Source organism: Bufo bufo, chromosome 1 (assembly GCF_905171765.1).
Source record: "Bufo bufo chromosome 1, aBufBuf1.1, whole genome shotgun sequence".
NCBI lineage: Eukaryota > Metazoa > Chordata > Amphibia > Anura > Bufonidae > Bufo > Bufo bufo.
The window spans coordinates 638,179,568-638,200,098 of NC_053389.1; the positions used below are offsets into that span (position 1 = coordinate 638,179,568).

General features: G+C 41.3%; 1 protein-coding gene across 1 annotated transcript in view; it reads left to right on the forward strand.

Annotated features, from left to right (window-relative positions):
* Positions 1-20,531, forward strand: part of THSD4 (thrombospondin type 1 domain containing 4) — a 750,309-nt gene that overhangs the window by 705,093 nt on the left and 24,685 nt on the right. Inside the window, 5 exon segments of the mRNA XM_040413864.1 lie at positions 4,804-4,900; positions 6,182-6,427; positions 6,712-6,841; positions 11,654-11,858; positions 18,182-18,355. Of these exon segments, the coding sequence (XP_040269798.1) occupies positions 4,804-4,900; positions 6,182-6,427; positions 6,712-6,841; positions 11,654-11,858; positions 18,182-18,355 (852 nt within the window).

A 20,531-nucleotide genomic window follows, 5' to 3' on the forward strand; every position in this document is an offset into this window, starting at 1 on the left:
GCATTAATGCAATAAATCTTTTATTCTTCATTAACGTAAAAACATTTGTCAAGTGGGAGGTAACGTATACACAAATCTCTATTATGGTCTGATTATGCACACTTTGTAAATCTCTAATGATCCCAAAGTGTACAGTTGCTTATAATATTTCTTTGTGGACAAGGGCACAAGTTTAATATGGTGCACTTACAGTAAGCAGCACAGCATTCTTTGTCGACTTTTGATTTTTCTTTTAATTATTTAAAGTTTACCTGACTTATTTCCTGTATTTTAATATGCTATTATCTTTAGATAGGTTACATATTTTGGGACATATCCACAGGATTGGGAGAAAGGGAATCTTTTGACACTCATTCTTCAAGAAAAGGTGGCTTCAGGTGGAGACTTAAAGGGTCACTCAGCTTTCATAAACTTTTGATGTGGGGGTCTGAGTGCTGAGACTCCCACCAATAGTTAGAAATAGGAGAGAGAAGTGCTCATATATCCTACTCTCTCTCCTTGCTGCAAGAGAAGAAGCGAGACAGGCTCAATAGAAAGTCTACAGGCCCATTTAGATTCCATCCCCTGCAATGAGGAGACAGAGCATGATATGTGAACTCTTCTCTATCCTCCTTTTAGCGATCAGAGGGGGTCTCAGCACTCAGAACCCCAGCAAAAAAACGTTTGATATGTAGTCTATGACATATCAAAAGTTATATGAAAACTCAGTGACTCATTAATGGAGAGGCGGCTGCACATATACAATATAATTGTGTTTTATTCTTTTCCAATGAATTGCGCAAAATATTTTTATAATAAAATTAAATGTGAGTATAAAATGTGTTGAAATGCTCTTTAAAGGGGTATTCTGGTTGTTAAAAGCTACCCCCTATCCACAGGGGATAACCTTTAGATTGTTGGGGGTCCAACTGCTGGAACACTCACTGATCTAGAGAATGGGTAGCCCATACCCCTTACAGCCCACAAAGTGAATGGAGTGGTTGGACGGACATGGAAACTAGAGACGGCCTTGCGGTTCGCCCGGCTGTCATTTTGCTGCGAACTTTGCGTGTTCGCGATTCGCCGAACATGCGAACATATGGAGATATTCGCGCCCGCCATATTCTTTTACATTGTGAAGAACTTTGACCCATGACACATCCATCAGGTGGTACAGGACAGCCAATTGGGACATTTCAGCACATGGACATACCCCCTACCTTATAAATAAACCTGATCTGGCCGCGATTTTACATTCAGTGTTTTGCCAGTGTAGGGAGAGGTTGCTGTGTGGAACAGGGACAGGCTGTTACGGACACCAAACGCTAGCTAATAGGGCCACAAAAGTTCTTTTAAGAACTGGTATAGGTGTGCTATCGATAGGAGTCATACACAGAGGGGTGCAATATACTTATAATATACTTTAATAATGAGTCAAAAACACATAGATCTATATAGTGATCACCTGGAAGTCAGGGGCCTAGGGGCTAGGGACTTACTAGGGCCATTTTTATATAGGGTAAGGTTCCGGACGGGGTCGCTCTTATCAGGGCGGGTGGTCTGTGGTTAGGCTATCAGGGCCAGAATAGCACCCCCCTGTAGGGCAAAATCAGGGACAGTTCCTTGCCCACCCTGTCCTTCAATACCACATCATCATCTAGCCCACGGATAGATGTTTTTTGCTTTCCCTCCGGGATTCATGGATGTGCACTAGAACCCCCCGGATTGTGGTAGGACATATGGTTTCTGATTTAGTGCCGCTGAGCACTTGTTATTGCCTACCACATCTATGCTTTTTGCTTAACTTTAATAATTTAATTTATTTTCATTTTGAGGGATATCTTTTCCATTCACACGTCCGCAAAATGGGTCCGCATCCGTTCCGCAATTTAGCGGAACGGGTGCAGACCCATTCATTTTTTATGGGGCCGGAATGTGCTGTCCGCATCCGCATTTGCGGATCCGCACTTCCGCATCCGTGCTTCCGTTTCCGTAAAAAAATAGAACGTGTCCTATTCTTGTCCGCAATAGGCATTTTCTATTATAGTGCCGGCGATGTGCGGTCCGTAAATTGCGGAATGCACATGCCGGTGTTCGTGTTTTGCGGATGGAATGGACCCTCATAGTAACATTATTAAAGGTTACGTTTTATCTTCATGTATATTCTAATGGATTGCCTTCCTTGTACAATGTTATAATATACTTTCTATGTTAGAAAGTATATTATAATGCATTTGTATTGTGCGGCAGTTGTGTGCGGTTCTGCTGCGATACTGCAGGTATATAGAGGGACAAGCGTTATTGGAACAAATAATTTCTACTGGGGTGATATACCAGTCGCCCCCCAAAAAAACTGATTGAAGCAGGGTGTTATATACCAATATACTTTCTTTATAGTGCATTTGGGTACTGTACAGTGCATTTGCGCATGCGCGTACGCGAAAATTATATTGCCGATATTTCGCATTGAAAAAAATAATGAATGGAGATCGCAAATTCTAAAATACATCTGGTATGTCACTGTCCATGTTGTGGGACTATTTGTGCACTTCTAGTAATTATTTCTTGGCTGCAAATATGAGCTGAAGGTTTTTCAGGTTCGCCTGCCATTAAAATGAATGGGACCTGTCCCGGCAGATGTTCGTCCATCACTGATGGAAACTTCTGCTTCATTAATCTCTATGGGAGTTCTGGAAATAGCTGAGCACTGTATTCTTCAGTACTCTGACGATCTAATAGTTATTCTATGTCCTATGGATAGTGGATAAGTTTTAACAGCTGGAATACCCCTTTAATGCCTACTACAATCCTTTTTTAAAGGCAACCTGTCACTTTGAACATGATCTCTGACCTGCAGCATGTTATAGAGCAGGAGGAGCTGAGCCGATTGATGTATAGTTTTGTGGGAAAAGATTCAGTAAAATTTGTATTTTAATTATTTATATTCCTGCTCATTCTGGGCTTTGAAGTCAGGTAAGATGGCTGACAGCTATCTCTGTATACGTAGTCATAGAGGGAAGGCTGTCAATCACTGATAGGACCGTCTTCTCGATTTCAAAGCTCAGAAAGAGCAGTACTTTAAATAATTGAAATACAAGTTATGCTGAATAATTTCACACAGAACTATACATCAATCAGCTCAGCTTCTCCAGCTCTATAACATGCTGCTGACAGATTGCATTGCATTTTTAAGGTGACAAGTTCCCTTTAAACATTTACCATTTATTTTTATTAGGGTTGTCCCGATACCGATACTAGTATCGGTATCGGGACCGATTCCGAGTTTTCTCGGCGGTACTCAGCCGCCGATACCCCGCCCCGATACATAAATAGAATACTATGGGCGTAACTATGGGCGGGGCCCGGTGCAGTCACTGTACTCTTACACCGGGCCCCGCCGCTCACCAAAGTATTTATAAACGTGAATCCTTATCCTGTTATTAAGTTGAACTAACGCTGCCCTCTCCCATGTTCCCCTGTATCCCCACAGCACTTACTTAAGCTTCCATAGCAGGCAGAGCAGACGGCAGCAGTAACGTCACTCACTGACGTAGAGCGCCTGCTCCGCCCACTTTATGAGTGAAGCAGGCGGAGCAGACGCGCGACGTCAGTGAGTGACGTTACTGGTGCCGTCTGCTCTGCCTGCTATGGAAGCTTAAGTAAGTGCTGTGGGGATACAGGGGGATACAGGGGAACATGGGAGAGGGCAGCGTTAGTTCAACTTAATAACAGGATAAGGATTCACGTTTATAAATACTTCGGTGAGCGGCGGGGCCCGGTGTATTGGGGGACACTGTTATGAGGGGGATCTGTGGATGACATATAGCAGTGTCATCCACAGATCCTCCCCATAACAGTTCCATCCACAGATCCCCTATAACAGCACCATCCACAGATCCCCCACCAAATAACAATGCCATCCTCAGATCCCCCCACCCCATAACAATGCCATCCACAGATATCCCACCCCATAGCAGTACCATCCACAGATCCCCATAACAGTGCCATCCACAGATCCCCCATAACAGTGCCATCCACAGATCCCCCATAACAGTGCCATCCACAGATCCCCATAACAGTGCCATCCACAGATCCCCCATAACAGCACCATCCACAGATCCCCATAACAGCGCCATCCACAGATCCCCCATAACAGTGCCATCCACAGATCCCCCATAACAGTGCCATCCACAGATCCCCATAACAGTGCCATCCACAGATCCCCATAACAGTGCCATCCACAGATCCCCCATAACAGCACCATCCACAGATCCCCATAACAGCGCCATCCACAGATCCCCCATAACAGTGCCATCCACAGATCCCCCATAACAGTGCCATCCACAGATCCCCCATAACAGTGCCATCCACAGATCCCCCATAACAGTGCCATCCACAGATCCCCCATAACAGTGCCATCCACAGATCCCCATAACAGTGCCATCCACAGATCCCCCATAACAGTGCCATCCACAGATCCCCCATAACAGTGCCATCCACAGATCCCCCATAACAGTGCCATCCACAGGTCCCCCATAACAGTGCCATCCACAGATCCCCCACATGACAGTGCGTCATCCACAGATCCACAGATCCCCCAAAACGGTCACATGACATTTTAAAAAAGTATCGGTATTCGGTATCGGTGACTACTTGAAAAAAAGTATCGGTACTTGTACTCGGTCCTAAAAAAGTGGTATCGGGACAACCCTAATTTTTATATCATCATTTTTGTAATAAGCAATTCCATCCATATATATTTTCATGCCAAAAGGTAATAATGTATATGTAGTGCATTAAGCATCAACTTGTCAATATTTCCAGATGATTCACCAGCAACCTAACCCTGGAATCCATTATGAATATGTTATTCCATCTGCTAATACAATCAGTCCTCAATTGCCAGCTCAACGGAGACCAGGTATTATTGATTTCATTGAAAAAAATGCAAACTATCATTTAGCACCTTTATTGAACATATTACCATTATGTAGATACATTGTTGCACAAGTCTCCTTAATACCTGAAGTCTAATGGTTATTGCAGTTCTAAATGTAGTATGTATGAATTAAATGCAACTTTTTTAACACTGATTTGTTGTGGGAGCATTGGAAGATTATTATAGGGGATATATAACTAACTTTTGTAAAAGTTGTGTATTTTTTTAGTTTATTCAACTTTATTCAACTTAAAGTTGTGTAATTAATTAATTTAAAAACTATTTTAACATCTTAAACACGATTAAAAAATAAACCCATACTCTACCTATATGATAATTAACATATTATTAATTAAGATAAAAATTCAATCAGTATTTTAAACCTCATCATATAAATTACAAGGGTTGAAATACTTGAAGGAAGTTTTGAGGGGTTCTCTGGAATTTAAAAAAACATGAGTATTTGCAGGAATTGTACAAAGTAAATTAAAAAATTTACTCACCGATTAAATCCCCCACGGTGTCAACACTGACCCTCCAGTGGCTCCCATGAGGCTTGCAGTGATGATGTGTACTTTATACACATGAAGCTGTAGCCATTCACTGGCAGACAATCAAGCATCACCAATGAGGCTGGTGATTGGCTGCAGCAGTCATGTGAATGATGTACATGACATCATTGCTGGAGGATCAGCATGGACCACCAGAGCAGCGGCACAGAGCAGTAGGAGATTTTACCAGTTAGTCCCATTTCCTACATTTCCTAAATTTTCTTAAAATCCTGGAACACCCCAGGAATCCTGGAAAACCCTTAGAAATATTGGTAGGGCCATAGACTGTTTTTCACTGGTAACATGTAAGAATACTTGATTAGAATTTATAGGTATAACACAATGTTGAAAAAGAAAAGTGTTGAGTGTATAGGAGCAGCATGGCGGCTCAATGGTTAGCATTGGTGCCTTGCATTGCTTGGGTCCCAGGTTCTAATCCAACCAAGGACAATATCTGCATGGAGTTTGTATGTTCTCCCCGTGTTTGTGTGAGTTTCCTCCAGGTACTCCGGTTTATCTCCACACTCCAAAGACATACTGATAGGGAACTTAGATTGTGAGCCCTATTGGGGACAGTGTGATGCTTATGTCTGTAAAGCGCTTCGGAATATTTCAGTGCTATTTAAGTGCATAAAATAAATAAATATTTGTCTCTTATAATATTTTCTTGTTGGGCGGTATTATGGATGTTTTTTTTCCTTATTCTTCCTAGGGGACCCTCTAAATGGCCAGTTAGAAATAACAGATACCTCAAGCCCTACTGAAAATCAAGATTCATTTAGTGATACTGATTTACACACTGGACAGCCAACTGGATCCTTACCTTCCAGACAGCCTGGAAGAATCCCTTCTTATCAGCCTGATAATCAGGTGCCTCCTGTACAGCCACCTCGATGGAATCGGGAATATAACTGGAAGCAAGTGGGCTCAACCGACTGCTCAGTCTCTTGTGGGAAAGGTGAGGTGGGTGAAGGGAAGTAGGCTTAAAAAATGTATAGGCGTTGTAAACTAATTGTCCTTCTATTATTAATGTTAGTACACCTAGATTTTGGTTTAAATTGTTCCAAAATGTGGCTGTCCCATTGAAGTGAATGGGATGGAGGAGCTGTTAAATACACCTGGTTGCTGCTACAATGTCAACAGTGAGCAGGTACCAGAGAAGAGAACACAGAGCGGCGGTGCCGTAGGTTATAAGTCATAAAGTGAAAATGAATGTATATCTGTTTACCTGTTATTTTCTAGGATCACGGAACTCCATCTTTCACTGTGTGAACAGGATCTCGCATGAAGAAGTGTCAGATGCCTTCTGTGACTTAGCTACCAAACCCAGTTCTGAAGAAGAGCCTTGTAACCACTTTCCTTGTCCTGCATTGTAAGTTTCTCTGTTACTTATGTACAAGATCCCATTTACAAAACATCCTAATATAAGTAATATGACCCAAACATAAAGGGTAAAGGCTGCGGAGGACCTATCTGGTCTGGAATGATAGTTCTTTAAATTCCAGGTAAAAAGGGAAGAGGTTCCATTCAGCAGTTGGTACTGACTTATTAATAATCCAACAGATCTATAATCCACCAATGTACGGATGATAGGGAGTAATACACTGCGTTAGATAACAGCATGTTAGTAACAAACAGTTATTTCCAGTATGGGAGGAGTACGGAAAAAAAGGTAATATTAGCCGGCAGGATAGTCATTAATTTGACTCCGTAAGCTGTTGCTTATGCCCCCAGTAACTATTTATGCACCATTTCGCTGGGCCATATTGCCATAAAATCAGAAATTTGGTACTTTACCACTCCTGAAGATTTTCTCTGGCGCTCAGTAACTGGATTCATGGATCGTATGTCCCATGTGTCCCTGACGTCATACGTGCTATCCCACGTGGTATAGATGGTAAAGGATTACTGGTTCCTTGCGAGTGGGCTTATTTGAATCATAGAAGTCGGCTTTTTTTTTGCTGTACGAGCCTGACAGCAGTAGTAAAAACGATAGGACAGATGTGGAGATGGTGCTTTGGGGCTTTCCTGTGCCACTGTTGGGGTCACAAAACGCATTTCGGGGCCACAATGCTCCTTCTTCAGTGGTCAACAGTGGCTAATTGGGGGCCTCCTTTTATAGGTAGTCAAATGGGTGGGAGGTTCCTATGAGTAAACATTAGAGGTCTTAAAAGAACGAACTGGATCCGTCCGAAATATGTATGCTATGGTATGTCCTTCGATGCTTAAATAATAGGTGGATCATATATTTCAATCTCAAAACAGTGTAATGTACGAGTAAGCAACAAACATGACCATAACATATATAATACAGTGGAATATGCTTTAAAATCATTCTGAAGATCATATAAAAGTACAGAAAAGATACAAAAAATAGATATAGAAACGTAAAAATAACATTTACATACGATTGATATCAAGAAGCGCAGTGAGAAACAAAAACGCATATGCGGTTAAGCTGCGTTTTGCATGCGTTTTCTACAGTTTTCACTTCGATAATTAAATTGGAGTAAAAAAATATTACTGATAACAAATATCTGATAAGATCGGTGCATGGTGAGATTATTGAGAATATATATTGACCACTTGATAAAAATTTCATGAAAACTACTAATAGATGTCCTCATTCTAGTATATATGTTGCGCTATTCAATTCTACGTTTCCTCCCTTATTTTAGAATTGAATAGCGCAACATATTATTATCAAGTAATCAATATATATTCTCAATAATCTCACCATTCATCGCTCATCTTATCAGATATTTGTTATCAGAATGTGGCATCTGAGGGGTTCAATGACGGGGACGGAACCATTGCCGTTCCCCATCATTGCGCCCACTACTCACAAAGAAATGTGCTTCGTGACGAAGTTATTTAGAATTGTCACAAAACAAATTTCATTGTTAAATTCTACGAAGCAGCCGAATCAAATTTTTGAGAACTTTGCTTGTCTCTAGTGATATCTTACCAAATGTGACTAGGTTTACCTGAATGATGCACCAAAAATGACTACTCTTAGCCATGATTCTTTTTCTAGAGACTTCTAAACTGTAGAAGAAAGTGTAAAAAGTGTCTACAACACATAGGGGGTCATTTATTGGACTGAAACACGCCTATATTAGGTGTATTTCAGGAGCAGATAGCGGTGCAACAGTTAGTTGCACCACTATCTGCGACTTCGCCCCGCATGGTGGCATAGGTGAGGAAGGGGATGGGCCGACAGGCCCATCTCATTTACCATTTGCTATGCCTGTTTTAGGTTGGATGCGCCAAATTGATGGAGAGGCCGGGACCTCTTCATAACTTCGGTGGATCCACCACCAGCTTTGGGCTTTATTAAGGCCTATGTCTAAAACGCCGGTCCTAATAAATGTGCCCCATAATATATATGAAGCATTCCATTAAATGGGAATGTGTCACCTATATTTTATTCTGCCAGTTAAAACTAGATAGCAACACATACAGTTTTTTTGTAATCTGTTTTTATTTTCTGATTGTAGATTTTTTATTCTATTTCCTGAACATGTTAATGGGGGCTGCCATCTTCACTGAACTGTTCTCAGAACATTTAGAGCAGCCACCATTTGCTATAGACACAATAGACTGGAGAGGAGCTAATTTACTTCTACGGGAGGGTTTTCTAGAAATGGTCTGTGACATAGACAGAGGTTATTGTATAAGGAAGACGTAGATAAGCTTTGACAATCGCCTATTGCACGAATCCTATGTTATCAATTCTTACTTTCAACATCGGAAGTGCGTAGCTCATGAAGAATGTCACGTCCCGTGATCTGGCTTGTAGGTACGTAAGGTGTGTGATAGGCTGTCTGCACACATAGCCCTCACCGCTGTCGGGGGTATACGTGATGTTTTTCTTAGAGTTGCCAAAAGGGATGATTATTGGCTTTTGGGCCAAGAGGGGCAGTATTTCTAAAACGGTGTGGTTTGTGAACTCTTCACGTGCTGCTGTGGTGTATCCTGGGTGGTCAGATAGCACCATTGTGAATAAGCAATGTGGAAACTTTGGAGCACCATGTGCCATTGATGTAAAAGGTGAATGTCGGCTACGAAATTGCGGAAGGGCAGACGGACACTCTGCAGGGGAGCAGCTCACCACCATAATGAACCAGGGGGTTATCAGATGTGTGCCTAACAGTTCAACTCTGCAACCATTGCTGGAAGAACACAAGCTGGTGGTGGCAGTGTTATGGCCTGAGAAATGTTTTAGTGGAATTCTCTGAACCCACTCATGCATTATCAACAGATTTTGGTATGAATCCATCTTTGCAGAATCCATCCTTGCTGATTGTCTTCCCTGGGGCAGATGGAATCTTCCAACAACACAATGCAACATGTTACGTGGCTAGAAATGTCTGGTTGAAAGAGCATGACCAAGACTTCCAAATACTACTCTGGCCCCTAATTCACCAGACTTGATTTCCACCTTGATCGTTGTGTTCGCTCTATGGATCCTCCCCCACGTACCCTCCAGCAGCTGTGGGATGCACTGCAGTCAGCATGGATCCAGATACCTGTGACAATAAGGTCGGGTAGGTTGTCACAGATATCTGTGACAACCTACCTGACCTTATTGAGTCACTCCTAGCCCATCTAGCTGCTGCCCGTGCTGTACATTGTGGTAACTCTGGATATTAGCTGGTGGTCATAATAATGCGAGTCGATTCTGTGTGTATATATATATATATATATATATATATATATAAACACACACACAGGTGATATTTGTCATTGTAATCCTGCCTGTGATGATAATGAGATTACTGCTCATAAGTGGTTTATAGACCAAAAAATGGTGTCAATTATTACGCTTAGTAGCCAGTGGAAAAAACTGCAGGACTAGATAGTAACATGGAAAATTTTTAAAAATGTATTAGAAAATGGGAAAAAATTATTTGTGTGGCAAAATAAAAAAAATAAAAAAAGAATTCCGCCAAGGTTTTGACATCACTGTATTCACTATGCACAAAAAATGGCATGACATCCTTATTCTGCGGCTCAATACGAATGTGGTGATACCAAACTTGAATATATATATTTTTGTTTTACTACTTTTAAAAAAAATTAAAACCTTTGGAAAAATCTACATTTTCTTTGCATCGCTATATTCTGACAGCCATAACTTTTTAATGTTTTGGTTTTCAGATCTGTATGAGGGCTTATTTTTTGCATAACAAACTAGTTTTTATTGGTACCATTTTTATAGCATGTACAACTTTTTGATCACCGTTATTACATTTTTGGTGGAACAAGATGACAAAAAAAGGGGCAAATCTCATGTTTTTCATTTTGTTTTCCGTTACGGCATTCATCATCACACAGGAATTTTTTAAATATTTTAATAGTTTGGACATTTTCGGACACGGCGATACTCAATATGTTTTTTTTTATTGTTTATATGTTTTTATATGTAAAATTAGGAAAGGGGGTTGATTTAAACTTTTAATATATTGGTGTATTTTTATTCTTTTCAAACTTTTTTTCACTTTTATTTTTAATAACTATTAGACCCCTTAGGGGTCTAGTACATGGGATCTTTTGATCCCCTCTCCTATTCATCTTAATAGATCTCTATTAGGGTGAATAAGATTTTCACACTGTCCATTCTGAGCTATGCCTCGTGCATTGCTCACCATGGACAATGCCATGACAAGTCTGGATCACTTCAGCAGCGTCCAGGCTGCCATGGCAACTGATCGGAGCTCCGATCGGAAGGCAGAGTGAGCCGCATCCCTCTGCCTTACACTCGCAGGTGTCGCAATCAGCGTAGATCGCTGCACCTGAGGGGTTTAATGACAGGATTGGCGCGATCGCCGCTTCCTGTCAGTGCGGGTGGGTGCCGGCAGTGTAGAGCGGGCCCGCTGCAGAGGCCAGCTCCATACACCCGCAGACGCATAACGCCGTACATGTACGGCGTTATGGGTTAAGGGGTTAAGAAGCCCTTCAGTTATGTGAACAGAGCTTGGGCAAGACTGTCTTTTAGCTTCAGAATGTAAACAATGCTTTTATATAATGTTTTTATACAGAATGCATGTTAATCTAAAGATCGGACTACAAATATAATATATAGAAATTAAGAATAAGCTTATTGATGTTCACCCGGGATGTTTATGCTTTATAGTTAATCTTTTTTTAAGCTGTATTTACTTTCATGTTCTTTCTTTAGCTGGGACATTGGAGAGTGGTCCGAGTGCAGTAAGACCTGTGGTTTGGGAATGCAGCACCGCCAGATCTTGTGCAGGCATATATATGCTAACCGCACCCATACAGTGCAACCAAACCGCTGTCAGAACCTGGAGAAGCCAGACACAACAAGCACTTGTCAGCTGAAGATCTGCAGTGAATGGCAAATCAAAGCAGACTGGACACCTGTAAGTCGCAGATGTAAGGGGAAGTATAAAGACCATAATGTCATTTTCAAACTTGGTCGCCTACATCAGGGTTGCCAACGAGAATTTTTTGTTTTTTCTCGACAACTTATCCGGACAGCCAATAATTTTTACGAACAAACTGGAAAACCATAAAGACTGATAAAGTTTATAAAGGTCCCTTTATATGGAACGACAGAGCAGGAGATTATCGGGAGGGAACCGCTGAATTTACATCCAGCAATCTCCTCCACAGTATGGGGAGGAGCGATTGTTAGTGCCATCACTTGTCCCCATACTGACTCGTTGTTTGCCGACAACAGATCGTGCTTACACAGCATAATCTGCTGCCGGTAAATGATCATTTCTGTGTGTGTGCTCGTTCATCGGGAAATTGGCAGCATATTTATACTGCCAGATAATCGCTAACGAGCACTCCTATGAACACTCTTTAGCGATTATCTTTTGTATTCTCAGCGCACGTATAGGGCCTTTTAGTAATACATGTCTTTAGCTCAATAAACTGATAAGAACTCATTAGCAACATTTACTGTGAGCTGTAAGACGATGATAATTAGTAGGGTTCAGCGAATCAATATATCCAAAGTGGACTTCGACCCGAATTTCAAGGAAAAATTCTATTAGCCGTGAGGCTGAATTTCCTTGTGCTTTGTGGTAATTAATACATTTTCCCTGAAATGGCATTAAAAAAAATACATACTCACCTCATCCATTTAAGCGCAAAGAGGCCGCTGCGGCCATCTTGATTGAAGATTCCCTGCAATGTCTTGTAGGTGGTGACGTATGACGTTGCCTATTTTTACGGACTGTCCAAAAATTTCCGGAAGGTTGGCAACTCAGGCCTACATCAAGTAAGATAAGTTGATCTAAGACATGTGCAGACTGCTGTAAAATCGGTCCATATGGGAACCATGTATTTAATAGCAAGAATGGCATCATATACTCTCAGGACTTATTTAGGAAAAGTTTTGATTCGAAAATCCACCTGCCAAATTTGTTTTTCCAGCACGTTTTTTCGTGGTTTCTTTTATTCTTTATTTTCAGTTATTGTTCATCTGTACAGAGCTTTTATCTGAGTATTGCTTGAAGGATAAGTAGCGGGAGGTTCTTGATTCAGGGGAGACTCTGGGAACCCCTGCCCAGCCCTCACTAAGTGGTCATAATAAAACAGCATAGCTATAGGTAGGTAAAATAAAAGGAAGAGGCCTTAATTGCCATAGCAACAGGTAGGCAGGACTAGTAGGCCTAGTCACAGCACAAGGCATAAAATAAAGATTATCAACCTACTAGAGAACAGATGAATTATAATAGCAGTCATACAACATTTAGTAAACATAGCATAGGATCAATAAAGTGTGTTTCAGCAAATAACAAAACTGTCACCCCCCTCCCCTTGACACCATCCAAATGGGTCCACACACAACAATAGCATCAACCCTTCTACCTACATAGCTCTCCGTGTCTGAGGGCTAAGATTAAACAACACATAATAGTTTCCGGTGTTGGCTGGTACCGTTGGCGCACTTATATGGGAATGCAATTGTACAATGCAAGAGTCAGTCCACGTAGAGGCAGGAAGTAGTAATAGGATCAGCGGCCTCATTTTTATTCAACCCTTTTCTTTTATCCACAGTCTGAGTTCAGAGCAAAGGATTTTGGTCAGTCTGTTGGGCTCAAATACAGGGAGTCAGAGATAAGGGGGCTGTCAGGCAACGATGGCTCTAGAGGTCTTTATTGTTGGTCCGTCATGTTCTGTATCTGTCCTGACAGGCTGAGGGTTATTCTGGGGCTTTGTAGTTCTCCTGAAGGCTCCAGCTGTGCTCTGTAGTTCTTCTGATAGTCTCTGGGCTCTAGCTGGGCTCTGGGCACTCACCTGTTCCCATCAGACCCTCTGGCACTCGGGTTCATCTGCTTGTATCAGTGTTTCTTATGGTGATGTTTCTGTCACTTGTTCATATTTACTCCCAGTCTCCTGCTGTGTAGTACATTCTCCTAACAACATCAGGCATTACATGTTGTATACTTCTTATTTTATAGGAAAGCCTGTGGTGTGGTATACAGCCATACACGTTATTCATTGTGTTTAGGATTGCAGCTGAGTCCAATTCAAATGAACAGCGCTAAGCAGCAAAACCACACAGCCAGCGGACAGTGGTGGTGTTGTTCCCGAGCCAGGCAACCTCTGAACAAGCTGCATTCTCTGCCACTGTGATGTACTTGTGAAGTTCAGTTGGGCTGCGAAGTTTGTGCTCAGGTCTTTTCTGCTTGTCTTTCTACTATTTCATACACAGAAAAGGAGATACCTATTAGATCGGTGGGGGTCCTACCTCTGGGACCACCACCAATCACGAGAATGAGCCCCTTGGAATGAACAGAGCAGCAGGTCAGGTATGCAAACTAATGCTCCATTCATCTTTATGGAAGTTACGGAAGTAGCCAAACATTGTACTTGGCCTTCTCCAGAACTTTCCATAGAGATGAAGGTAGTGGCTAGGGTTGAGCGAATTAAAGTATCTGAAGTGGACTTTGATCCAAATTTCATGGACAATTTGATTAACCGTGAAGCAGAATTTACTTGTGGGGGGGGGACAAAAATATAAACTCACCTCATACATTTGAGTGCAAAGAGGCCACTATGGCAATCTTGATTGAAGATCCCTTGCAAAATCGTGTGCCAGCTAGCGTGATGGGATCTTCAATCAAGATGACCGCAAATCTTCAATCAAGATGTCTGCGGTGGCCTCTTCGCGCTCAAAGGGATAAGGTGAGTATTACTTATTTCACTTTTAACCCCTGAAAGCCCTCACTATTCTTCTCAGATGCTGCAATCAGCGATGAACATGGCATCTGAGAGGTTCAATGATGGGGGGCGTGCAATCGCCGTTCACCATCATTGCGCCCGCTAATTACAAAGAAATGCGCTTTATGATGAAGTAATTCATCACAAAGAGAATGTCACGACCATGCTTTTGCTCGTGACTCTTGTGGTCGCATGCGGTTGTCAGCGGTTTGGTCTGGTTGTCAATCACAGGTGAGGGCTGTAGTATTTGCCTCATCTGTGGTTGCCGCTGGCAACATTATTTATGTGGCAGCATAGCAGCCTGAGCTGTATCGTGGCAGCTAGCTATGTTGTGCATGCGGTTGCACCTGGCAACCTCTCTTTATAGGTGTGCCTTTTATTGGTGTGCACGGGGTGTTATATGTGTTGTGTGCACTTCCCCTTTAAGTTGAAGTCTTCCCTTCCCTGGTGTTAGAAGGGTTAACTTCCTTCCTAGTGTGTGTGTGCACTGGGTGTGTCTGACTGTGGGTGTGGCTACTTGGCCCTATAAAGCCTCAGTGAATATCTCTAGTCTGAGGGGTACTTCAGCCATGGTTAGCTGGAGCAGCCTCCTGTGTTATTCCATCTGCCAGTGGGGGCCACCCGTGTGGTCATAAGTTTATGTATGGTGTTTAGTAGATGTTTGTTTGGTCTTTGTTTATTGCAGAATATGGTTTCCTGGGTTCCCGTGTGATCTCTGTGTGTGCGGTGTCCTTTGTGTTGTTTGTGGACAGCAGCACTCGCACGTGGGTTCCAGGTGGTGTGTCTGTGGCAGGTAAGTGTGGTACTAGTCTCACTTACCTGTCACTGCCATATGTCTGTTCATGTTCCCCTTTCTATGTAGCTTGGCTACTTTAGACTCCTGTTCCTCTGTGTCCAGGAGGAACGGGCTGTCTACCCAGCTCCTAGTCCAGGGCCACCCTGAGGGCGAGCAGGAATATCAGGTTCCAGTGTATGAGCCCTCCCACCATCAGGGTCGGCTCATATGGCTAGGAGACAGGGTCAGAATTAGGGATGTGTAGGAGGTGACCTGCTCCCTTATTCCTGTCCTGGCCATGCTCTGACCATCCATCTTCTGATACCGCACGGCTGAGGGTTATCCCCATCCTCAGCCGTGACAGAGAATTTCTTTGTGAAATTCGGCGAAGCAGCCGAATCAAAGTTTTCATATCTTTGCTCAACGCTAGTAGTGGCATTGCACATGCTCAACCTGCCGCTCCATTCATTTTGGGGGGACTCAGAAGGGTACGGGGTACCTGTACTCGTGATCAGTGGAGGTCTCAGATGTAAAAAACCCAGCAATCTAATAGTTATTCTCTCTTCTATCCTGTGTATAAAGAATAACCCTTAACAACCGGAATACCCCTTTAAGCAATATTTTGCTGCATGGTTGGATAGAAGGAAGATACTTAGAAGGTCCTACTCATTGACTTGGATTTGGCAGTGAATATATGTGTTATATCATCAGTTCTATAATTCTACCAAATATCAGTTTTATTATAATAAGAATCCAGAAAGATGATTTCACAATATGCAATATGATGTATGTTTAGTCTTTCTTGGTTTGATAGCATGAAGCCTCCTATTAGCATTCATTGCTTACACTGACAACGAATGTGAAGATTTTCATAAAGTACCGTCTTAAATTTTCTGCTGTCTTTTAGAATTTGCTGGAAACAATGTAAACAAATCAGTTTTCATAAAGTTTGCTGTAACTCTTGCTCTGATTTCTGCCTTTGCATTTAGATGCAGACGGTTCTATGCCCTTAATAGGCAGAATATTCCTTGTCTCAGAGATGTCAGAGTTATTTTATACTGCAGACATCTTCCCGCTTTTATAGTCACACTCTTCTGTTCATGATATGAATATGACTAGGGGTTGTCTCTAGCTGCTTGTCACTAACAATACATGTTTTCTCTTACTGAATGCAAAGCAAAATACCCTGAAATGAATTGCTTGGCCAGGTCTGAAAATATTCCACTCTGGTCCCCTCACAATATTTTTATCTTTTTTTCCCCGAATCTCCTTCACACAGATTGTTTTATATTTAAAATGGCATGTGTTCTGAGCAATTTGTCAAGTAATAATCCGTCATTTTTACCCTTGCTTTATGTGTACAAGCCAACTGTGTGTCAATTGTCAGTCTTGCATTATGTCTGTGTGTCTGTCTATCTGTTTGTCTGTCTATCATGCTGTATTGCTTTCTATCTTCTTATCGATCTAAAAAAAAGCCCCAAAAAATCAACAGTTCTCCACAAGTTTGTGATGTGCACAAGTTTAAAGTATCTATCTATCTATCTATCTATCTATCTATCTATCTATCTATCTATCTATCTATGCAATGTCTATCTATCTATGTTTTTTTTTCAGTTCACCAATTATTTCAATGGATAGATTTTTTTTTGGTCCTGCATTGAAACTTACTGTAAGATCAGTTGCACACTACATTGGGCAGACAGATGCATCTGAGCTAAGCAGAGTAGAGTTTTTGGTGGCCTGTATGGTTAGTACAGTCTAAGGGACGTACAGTCTAAGGGACCACAGGTATTTATTCTTTAACCCCTATACAGGGATCTGAACTTTACTGCTACGAATCCTTAGGTTGAATCTGCAGAGTAGTCACCTACTGGTGAAGGAAGCAGGGAGAGAGAGGCCAAAGTCAATACTGGGAAACAGCAAAGAGAACAACTGGAATAGCGGCTGGTAGGGACAAACACGGCAGGAGTGCCGGTAGGTAAGTATGCTACAGAAAATGAACCTTTACAAAAATTATGTTGAGGGGAAGAAAGACCAAAAATGTTTTTGTAATGTGGAATAATAGTATAATAAAATCCTGCCCTGAATACAGAAATGCACGAGTCGCAAACCTGTCTGCAAACAGTCCTCTTGTGCCTTGTCTGTTTAATCAAGGGCTTATTAGTAGGCGATTGGATTTACATATTTCTTGGCTCTGACATTAAGCCAGGCATGTTCTGTCACTATAAACCACTTGGCCTCATTCTTGAGCCTAGAGCAAGATTTTTAGCTGTAGACGTTAGCATTCTGCCTAGGGAAAACGTTATGTTTATAAGCACAAATTAGAGTTAACGTCTTTTCAGGTTATTTAATATTATGGCGTCTCTTTAGTCGTTTGCCATACAGTTCTAACTCAGCATCAAAGAAATTGAATACAAGTCATTATTGGCAATTGCCTTGAGCAAATTACATGGTTCTTTTGCATTCATGTGAATTGTGCATTTCTCAAATTACGCTTGATATAAATCCATTCTACTGGTGCAGTTTGTTTCTGTGTTTTGCTTAACGGTAATTATGTAGCTACAGCTAAATCCCCTGCTAACTAATAATCAGTTACGTTACTGAGGTCAGATTTCTCTGTCCTGTTCAATTCTTTTATCTGGACATAACCAAACTAAAACTAAAAGATTGCTGATATTATTTCCAGATCCAGTAAATGGCGTCAGTGCTGACATCTTACTTTATTGACAGTGTTCCGTGCCATGTGGCGTTGGGCAGAAGACACGGGATGTGAAATGTGTCAGTAACATAGGAGATGTGGTTGATGATGAAGAATGCAATATGAAACTGCGGCCAAATGACATTGAAAACTGTGATATGGGTCCATGTGCCAAGAGCTGGTTCCTTACAGAATGGAGTGATAGGGTAAGATCTGATTTTCTTGTCTTATATGGATAGGGGTATCTTTTTATTACAGTCAAGCACCGCAAGCATTCAGAAAAGGATTCGACTAGAGGTACTAGTTCATTGAATATACATTTATGAAGGGGCAGTTTATTTAGAAAAACCTAAAAATGCTATAAAATCCTTCCAATACCAGTGAAAAGTTCGGAAAATAATGTCATTAGTATCAACAGTCTTAGTTTGAAAGACAAAAAACACAAAGGTGCTCCAAGTGTGAAACATAATAAAAAGATAAAGACCAGAGGTAGTGCAAATTCAAGTACAATTCTGATAAATGCACCTCAGTAGATCAGTGACGAGTAGATGTAGCTGCCGCTCCCTCCCACAGTGTTTTCTTTATTAAACTGACCAATTTTGAAAATAAAAATAAAGAGCAGGATCCTAGGGTGTCACTACTATTAAAACTATCAAATTTAATGGTAAAATGTGCAATTCATTTTGGGGATGAATATTCCTCTTCCTCAGGTGCATCAGACTGAGTGCCTTTTTCTTGAGGAACTTTACTGATCATCCCTAAGACAGTACACATTTTACAATTCAATTTTACGCTATTAGCAGCAAACAGGAGCGGACTGGGAACTTAAAGTGGCCATGGAAGACAACCTAAAGTATACCCATGTTGTAGGTGGGTGTAGATGGACAGAAGGCGGGGCAACATAAGTAGACAGGGACAACAGAAGCAGGAGGGGCCAGCAACATTGTAATGCACAATATACCACCACATGGCAGCATAAAATACTGCCACACCCGCTGCAGTATTCAACTTTATTGCTGTACTGAGGATACAATTGAAGGGACCTACAGTCGCCAACCAGGTGCATAAGTTCCTGATACTTCTGCAGTAATTAATGCTGAGAGCATCAGATTGTTATGTACCTGGCTGACGGATGTGAGGAGGGCTTGGGCTGCCACCTAGACATTGGCCCACCAGCTAATTTCCCTTTAGGGTCAAAGGCCAGTCCTCCCCTGTCAGCGAACCAGGATCCTGATTTTTATAGATTTTTATCATCATAGTTAATAGTTTGGGAACTGGATTTAGACAGTTATTCATATTACAGCCTGCAGTCTGCTGATGGGCTATTAGGAAAACCACATGGAAACCTCCAAAAAAAAAAAAATCATATGATCACTCTTTACTATGGTTCTCTATAAAGCAGTGATAACTCTAATTATAATAAATTATCAATCAGGAACATTTTCATATCAGGAACATAAATATAAACTGATACTTTTTATCTGGATAATTTGCCTGGAATGTGTAGGTGGTCTGCAGTTTAATTTCACATACAATGACACCTCTCCTCTTGGACAAGATCACCCCATTATTCAAACCAGATTTCTTATGACCGATTCACATATCAGTCATCTTCTTTGAGGTGACCACCCCCTAGAAGACCACTGCCAATGTCATGTTGGGTTCTTATACTAATATCTAAGTCACATTGATTAGATTCCATTATTCCACAGTAGTTTTCACAGCTACAGGGTTAGTTGGAGATATTATACTGTACACTGTTATGGCACCCACTATTGAAATGTAATGCTTTTGCCGGCGGGAAATGACACTGTGCTACATTTTCCTCTATGAACATTACATAGAATTGCTATTATGAATGAAAAAATCAACTAAGTATTTGCCCTTATTCCACTGAAAGAATTTATCGTTGACACCTGTTCTCTGGAGTACGCTAGATAATGTCCTATTCGGTCACTTCAGCACAGCTTTTATAGTTGCATATACAGGTGAAACTCGAAAAATTAGAATATCGTGCAAAAGTCCATTTATTTCAGTAATGCTAATTAAAAGGAATTGCATTAATGCAGCTTAAAATTAGAATTTTGTGAAAAGGTTCAATATTCTAGACTCAAAGTGTCACACTCTAGTCATCTAATTAATCCATACCCCCTGAGCAAAGGGTACCCGAGATTGTGACTTTGGGGTTTCATAAGCTATAAGCCATAATCATGCAAATTATAACAAATAAAGGCTTGAAATATCTCGCTTTCATGTAATGAGTCTATCTCATATGTTAGTTTCACCTTTTAAGTTGCATTACTGAAATAAATGAACTTTGCACGATATTCAAATTTTTTGAGTTTCACCTGTACTGTACAAAGTGCTAATAATTCGTCCCTC